This window comes from Cyprinodon variegatus, unplaced genomic scaffold, assembly GCF_000732505.1.
Source record: "Cyprinodon variegatus isolate N-32 unplaced genomic scaffold, C_variegatus-1.0 Scaffold201, whole genome shotgun sequence".
Classification (NCBI taxonomy): domain Eukaryota; kingdom Metazoa; phylum Chordata; class Actinopteri; order Cyprinodontiformes; family Cyprinodontidae; genus Cyprinodon; species Cyprinodon variegatus.
Genome location: NW_015150654.1, coordinates 1,096,401 through 1,097,622, shown reverse-complemented (window position 1 = coordinate 1,097,622; position 1,222 = coordinate 1,096,401). Strand labels below are relative to the sequence as shown.

The window sequence follows — 1,222 nt, the reverse complement described above, 5'->3', positions numbered from 1 at the left end:
AGAACCAGGCTCAGTGTGAGCGGCCATCTGCTGAGGCCCACTGGGTTTTCTTTTTTGACGGGTTTCTTTTTTTGTTGCCTTGCAGCTGGATGCCTACATGGATGAGAAGTTCATCACCAGAGCCTTCTCTACGATGGGGGAGCAGGTGGTGAACGTGCGGATAATTCGGAACAAGATGACTGGGTGAGTGTTTTGGCCCACAGAAGGTGTGAGTATTCACAGCTCCTCCATTTTGAAATTGAACATTTCTTCGTCTCCCAGGGGGGCCATGGGTTACTGCTTCGTAGAGATGACGGACGAGGCCACCGCTGAACGCTGTTTGCGCAAAGTCAATGGAAAAGCTCTGCCAGGAGCCAGTCCGGTATCAGCACTGTTTCCTAAAACCAGAAACAGATTTCCTTCTCACTGAAACCCCTTTGATCAATAAAGTTTGTCTTTTTTCTGTAGCCAACCAGATTTAAGTTGAACAGAGCCACGTTTGGAAAGCAGGAACCCGGGTGAGTCCAGGCAAAGACTTAAACATCCTCCTCCAGAGGATGCTTTCCTTATTGACCTCTGCTGCCGGTTCTGCCTTCCAGGCAGATGTTTTCTCTGTTCGTGGGAGACCTGACTCCAGAGGTGGATGATGGGATGCTTTACGAGTTCTTCTACAACCGTTATCCTTCCTGCCGCGGTGGGAAAGTGGTCCTGGACAGCATGGGGAACTCCAAGTACGTCTGAGCCATTCCTGCCATTCTTTTCCAGAGGTGTCAAAAGTTTTAATATCATCACTTAAGTAGAAGTTTAAATCTTACTATTTAGAAAAACCTTTCTAGAAGTTAGAGTAACAATTTAAGATTTTTATAAAAGACAGCAGGCGCAATCAGGACAGTTTTAGCTGCCACGGCAACAGAGGAGGTGCCACTAATTCTTATGAGCTGCTGTGGCACAGGAGCGGTGGTTGTGGCACCTGCCACTGATTTCCATGCCAGCAGCTGGATCTAATAGCGGCGCATATGGTAGCCATTCACTGGCATGCGACAGCCATAAGGTGTCACCTACCGCACTTCTGTTGCTGTTTAAAGGCAAAAAGATTGATTTTGGGTTTAATTAATGCTGCTTCTATATTTACTTTCAATTAATGCGATGCATTTGGGACATTTATAATAATAGGCAAGGCAAATTTATTTATATAGCACAATTCCGTACAAAGTCAATGCAAAAGAGCTTTACATGATTAAAA

General features: G+C 45.6%; 1 protein-coding gene across 2 annotated transcripts in view; it reads left to right on the top strand.

Annotated features, from left to right (window-relative positions):
• The window catches only part of trnau1ap (tRNA selenocysteine 1 associated protein 1), a 16,648-nt gene that overhangs the window by 7,850 nt on the left and 7,576 nt on the right, over window positions 1–1,222 (top strand). For both annotated transcript variants that reach the window (XM_015379840.1, XM_015379839.1), the window contains exons 2-5: window positions 86–183; window positions 262–361; window positions 448–497; window positions 579–710. In XM_015379840.1, coding sequence (XP_015235326.1) covers window positions 86–183; window positions 262–361; window positions 448–497; window positions 579–710 — 380 coding nt within the window. The remainder of the gene's footprint in view (window positions 1–85; window positions 184–261; window positions 362–447; window positions 498–578; window positions 711–1,222) is intronic.